At 44.5% G+C, this 5,000-nt stretch overlaps 1 protein-coding gene across 3 annotated transcripts in view; it reads left to right on the top strand.

Moving 5' to 3' along the window:
- LOC138018531 (cleavage and polyadenylation specificity factor subunit 3-like) overlaps positions 1-5,000 on the top strand; it is a 36,143-nt gene that overhangs the window by 23,592 nt on the left and 7,551 nt on the right. For 2 of the 3 annotated variants that reach the window (XR_011126040.1, XM_068865189.1), the window contains exons 22-25: positions 843-877; positions 2,467-2,628; positions 4,508-4,595; positions 4,854-4,896. Coding sequence is in view for 2 of the 3 variants with exons in the window: in XM_068865189.1 (XP_068721290.1) it covers positions 843-877; positions 2,467-2,628; positions 4,508-4,595; positions 4,854-4,896 (328 nt within the window). In the remaining variant the exon portion in view is untranslated. Of the gene's footprint in view, positions 1-842; positions 878-2,466; positions 2,629-2,761; positions 3,013-4,507; positions 4,596-4,853; positions 4,897-5,000 lie in introns of those variants that run through there. The other variant, XM_068865190.1, reaches the window with a different exon arrangement.

Here is a 5,000-nt window from a genome sequence, read left to right as displayed (position 1 = left end):
AGCGTCTCTGATTTGTGCACTCATGTTAGTACGAGGAGTGAGCAAGCGACGTAAGGTTCAACTAGCCAATTTTTAGCAATGAGAACCCTACGTTCTTCTACATAGAGTTTCCCAGAGCCTTAGGTCAAGCATGCGCAGACATAATATCCGATTCTTTGGTGACTAGAATGCGGCTTGTTTATGGAAGCAGCCTGACTGAGTGGAAATGGCGCAAAGCTTTCATTCCGGAGTTTACGGGTTCAAGTCTTGCTTGTGCTCTATCAGTAAAGAATTACTTTGGTCAATCAAATTGACGTGGTCAATTAAATGAGCCAATCATGAAATGCACGCAGCCGGCGCTGAGGGGCGTGAAATCGCGTGGGAGTAAAATCACTATTGGTTTTTAGTGTTGATGTCGTTCTGGGTTGCCCCGTTTCAATTTCTCAGCTTCGCTTGAAAATTGCCAAGTGGTCTGCCTCTCATCAGTTGGGGTTGTTAAGGCTTTGTCGTGCTTCTGTCAATAATTTATTTCATTGGCCCTGAATAGTCGCTGTGAGGGGCGGTCAAGCACAGTAAGTACATATTGCCTTTGTTGGAGGCGTTCGAAGGGGATTGGGCACGAAAACGTTTGACACGCGAATCCCTCCCTCTTCGCGCGCCCTTCGCGTCTCGTGCACCCGAAGTTCTTCGTACCCAATCCCCCTTCTCTTTTGGATCCCAACCACGCAGGCTGTGTGCATATTGTGTTGTGTGTGTTTTTCGTCCTGGGAGCGTTCCGTAATTTATTTACTTAATAAGATGAAAAGTTAGTAAGGGCTGTTATGATAATTCAAATATATCATTTTTCCTTTCTTTCTTCGCAGATTATACCGAACTGGCTACAAGCGTCCTAACACAGGTATAAAAATGTCGGCGGGCTGTTTTGACAATTTTAAAAAAACTGTCAGAAAAAAGCTTGTGTATTTGGTGTTTTACACTTTTAAATAAATTCTGGAAGGTAATTCTATGAGCTTCTTCCAGGCGATTTGTAGAGTTTCGTTAGGAGGTTTTCCAACAACGACTTTCACTAGGCTCCAGTTCCTCGTTCTGCTCGTCGAGTCGTCTCGTTCCTGGCCACTTAGCAAGCTCCGTAATTCGGAAAGATGGAAGACGAAAACCTCGCCTGTTCTGAAATGAATGACTGAGACCCCGGTGGATGAATTGAAGAGATGATCTTTCTCAATGGTGTCTCGGAGATACTTGGAAAAAATCCGTGTGATCGTAAGGCAGCACCGAACCTACGACCTTCCGATTACCAGTTCGAATGCTCTAACACTGAGCTATAGGAGACTTGTGGCAGGGCTCGAAATAATTTTCGGAGAGTCTCCGGACACGATGACCGGCCAAATTCATTTTAGCTCGGTCACGTACCGTTTCTGGCCTGTCAAATTATGTAAAATAAATAACTCTTAAAACAGGGGCCCATTAACCAAAACTGGCGTTATATATTTCCAAAAAAGTTGTTGCTTAGAGCTTATAGCACTTTAAAGCACTCATCGTCAACAACGGTTCTTGTTGCATTTCACCCAGGATTTCAGATCAAAGTTCCGCAAATGACAATACACAGCGACTTGCTACAACTGAAACAACTGAACAGCATGGAGATTTTAATTTATTAATTTTCATTTTGAAAACGATCAAATATGTCCGGTCAACATTACCGGCAAGATGAATGGTTGCCCGTCAACTCCCAAATCAGTTCGGACATTGTCCGTTGACCGGCCGTTATTTCGAGCCCTGTTGTGGAAGCTAGGGCTCGGGGATATTCGGAAAAAATCCGAGTGCTTCTTTGGAGGAGTCGGAACCTACGACCTTCCGATGACTAGTTCGGATGCTCTAACTGAGCTATAGGAAACTCGGGGAAGCTAGGACTCGGGGATATTCGGAAAAAATCCAAGTGCTCCTTTGCAGGAGTCGGAACCTACGACCTTCCGATGACTAGTTCGAATGCTCTAACACTGAGCTATAGGAGACTTGTGGGAGCCAGGCCATTAAAGTGGGTCGTTATAGATTGGACGCCTGCAAAGGAGCACTCGGATTCTCGGATACTCTTTTCCGACTTCTTCCGATCCCCTTCGCATATGAAGGGGTGGGGATGCTAGCCGGAGGTTTTGAATGAAAGCCCTAAAGGAGAGCAATCTGGGCGTTGCCCAGGTTCTTTCGACCCCTAAAAGAGACCATATTTAAAACGTAGTAAATACGTATTTTTATTTTTCTTCGCGCGCAACCCCAAAGGAGACCTTCACGGCCACATATGATGGCGTTTTGCCCAAAACACCCTAAGTGAGACCAAAATCCGAAATTTACACCCCGGAGCGAGACGACGAGCATGTCCACCCTTTTCATAAGTGAGTCCCCCCCTCCCCCTCCCCCCCCCCCCGGGGTATCCCCGCGTAACAGCCATTGAAAATATCATCTCATCCCAACTCTTTTCTTGTATTTTTGTAGAAGCAGACTGTAGCATTTCACGGCGCTTTCTCGCTGCTTCTTCAATGTATGGAGAACTTGGCGGGAGAAGTGGAACAACTTACGTTACAAGGAGGAAAACTTGCCTTGAAAGTATTTAAAGCTATTACCGTTGTTCAGGATAAAAGAAGCGTTGTTGTGGAGGTATTTACTGACACGTTCTTTCTTTGAATTCCTTGTTTTCAGTTGACGTTTCTTTATCGCAGGGTGTCCACAAAGGCTATTATTTCCGTTTTCAATGTCGTTTGAGTGTAAAATTGCGCATTCTTCTTTTCAGAAATCCTTTACGCTCGCCCAGCCTTGGAGGAGGCAGTGCGGCTTAGTGGTTAGAGTGCCTGCCTTGAGATACGGAGATCTCGGGTTCAAACACCCGCTCTATTTCATCGTTGTAGTCCCCGGTTCAACCTCTCGGCCTGGTTTGCCTCCGGCCTGTTGGGATTCTTAACAGTTGTTGTTGTTGTTGTTTTGTCGTTTCGTTGATTGTGTTTCATTGGCCCTGAAAAGCCCCTATGGGGAGTGGTCAATTAAGTATGTATGTATGTATGTGAAGGTCCTAGCCTGCAAGGAGTCTCTATCGTTGAAAATGGCGCGCTCGGTCGAGCGCGCTGTAACCAAGCCCCTATGTTTCGACCGCGCGCTATTTTCAACGGAAGAGCCTGCTGGCAGGCTCGTAAAGTCCTTCCTTCTCTTGATTGTCCATAATCAACCCGTTCCCGCGCTTGAATTGGCGATTATCCTGAATTGTTTATTTGCTTTGAATTCATTATTATCGTGAATTTAGAAGACTGAAAGCTTGATATGGATTGAGGGAAATGGTCATATTTGTTTGAAAAGACAACCCAAGTGTATGGACATAGGACTTGAACCTGGGAATGGTGATTAACCCGTCACCTAACCACTCGATCACCACACCGCTAGCTGCTCAGGGACAATATTTTAAACACTATTTGATAATGCTGTATTATCACTCGCCAACAAACAACATTAAACACCACAAAAGGCCGGTTTCCAAACTTCACGACAAAGCTAAAGATTTTAAATTCAAAGCTTAGTCCTAAATTATTAATCTAGCTTAGGCCTAATTATTCTTCAGCAGCGATGTTCAATGGTAGACTTAAATAAATGTTTTGTTTTTTTTTTTCTTTTTTGAGAAAGGCTGTGACTTGATCTGCAGTGGTAAAGCGGAAAGAAGCGGTTCCAATAGAGTTGAAACTCCGGGTTCAAATCCAATCCACGCATATGACTTTTTTTATTTCCTTATTTTCTCTGCTTCCACAAGTCCTGGAACACAACGTCCAAAATTCACGATAATAGTGAATGCAAATCAAATTGGCAATTCGGGATTATCGCAAATTCGTGCGCGAGGACGTGTTGCCATGATGCGGTCGACTTTAGTGGAAATGAGCTTTGCTTGGGTGTTATATAAATCGAGTTTTTTAAAGTACGTGTCCCTTACCTCGGATGTGTTTCGGTATTGAGATAATCTATTCAGCCATTGCAAAAAATATTCCGCCGTTTTTACTTCGACATTTCACAATTGGTGCGCAGTAAAATTTTACAAAACCGCGGTTGGCCGTCGCCGAGCTGGTGTGAGGCGGGGGCCTATTCCTGAGATGACGTGACAAACTGCTTTGCAATGCAAAAATTCTTCCAAAACTGAAATGCAGACAGAACAGGACTGGGTGGACCCATGCCTCTCGCCAGTTCGGCTGTGGGACAAACAACTGCCACTCTTGTCAACTTTACGCAGCTTGGTGCGGCCTTTCAGAAGAAAAACCTTAAATAACAATGACCACAACCAGGTTTTCTGAGCCCGCGAGACTGAGCACCCCGAGCAAACCATTGCTTTAACGAAAACCGCTGGTCAGCAATCTGGTTCTGGTCATTGCTGTCTGAGGTCTTCCCTTTCAGAAGCGTAATCGCTGAGTGGTCCGTTTCAGCCTCGATTCAATGCTCGTTCCAGTACGATCGCGAGAATACAGATATGGCCCGTTACATGTACAATCATATTTAATTTTTTCAGTGGGTGGCTAATCCTGTGAATGACATGTACGCTGATGCAGTGCTGGCTGTAATTCTTCAAGTTGAATCGAATCCTACTGCAGCTCAAGGTAACCAGAATACAAGCCTAGATTGACGTCGACTTGAAGTGTTTATTATCACTGCGTTCCACAAAGAAGAACGCATCCCTACTTTTGTGTTGGGCACATGTTTTCGATCCTGGTGCAAAATTGCCCATTATTCATAAGTTGGCCGGGCTCGGTGACTTCTGCTGTGATTCGTGTCAATTTGTTGGTGATTCTAGACACGTCCTAATCGGTGACAAGTTGAAAATATATTTGTATTTTACCCTTTTTTTGTTGTCACAGCAACTCGTTCCAAGAAGTCAGACTTGAGCAAGTTTCCGGAAAGGTAATATTTTTAGGCTAGTTGCTTACCTCACCGTCCCCATGCGAGATATTAGTCCCTTATTTCAACATTGGTTTTGGATTTGCATTACGGTTAACGTTTGAATG

Source organism: Montipora capricornis, chromosome 10 (assembly GCF_036669925.1).
Source record: "Montipora capricornis isolate CH-2021 chromosome 10, ASM3666992v2, whole genome shotgun sequence".
In the NCBI taxonomy this organism is placed as follows: Eukaryota; Metazoa; Cnidaria; class Anthozoa; order Scleractinia; family Acroporidae; genus Montipora; species Montipora capricornis.
Note: the sequence above shows the minus strand (reverse complement) of the source record. Positions and strands in the feature narration are given on the sequence as shown.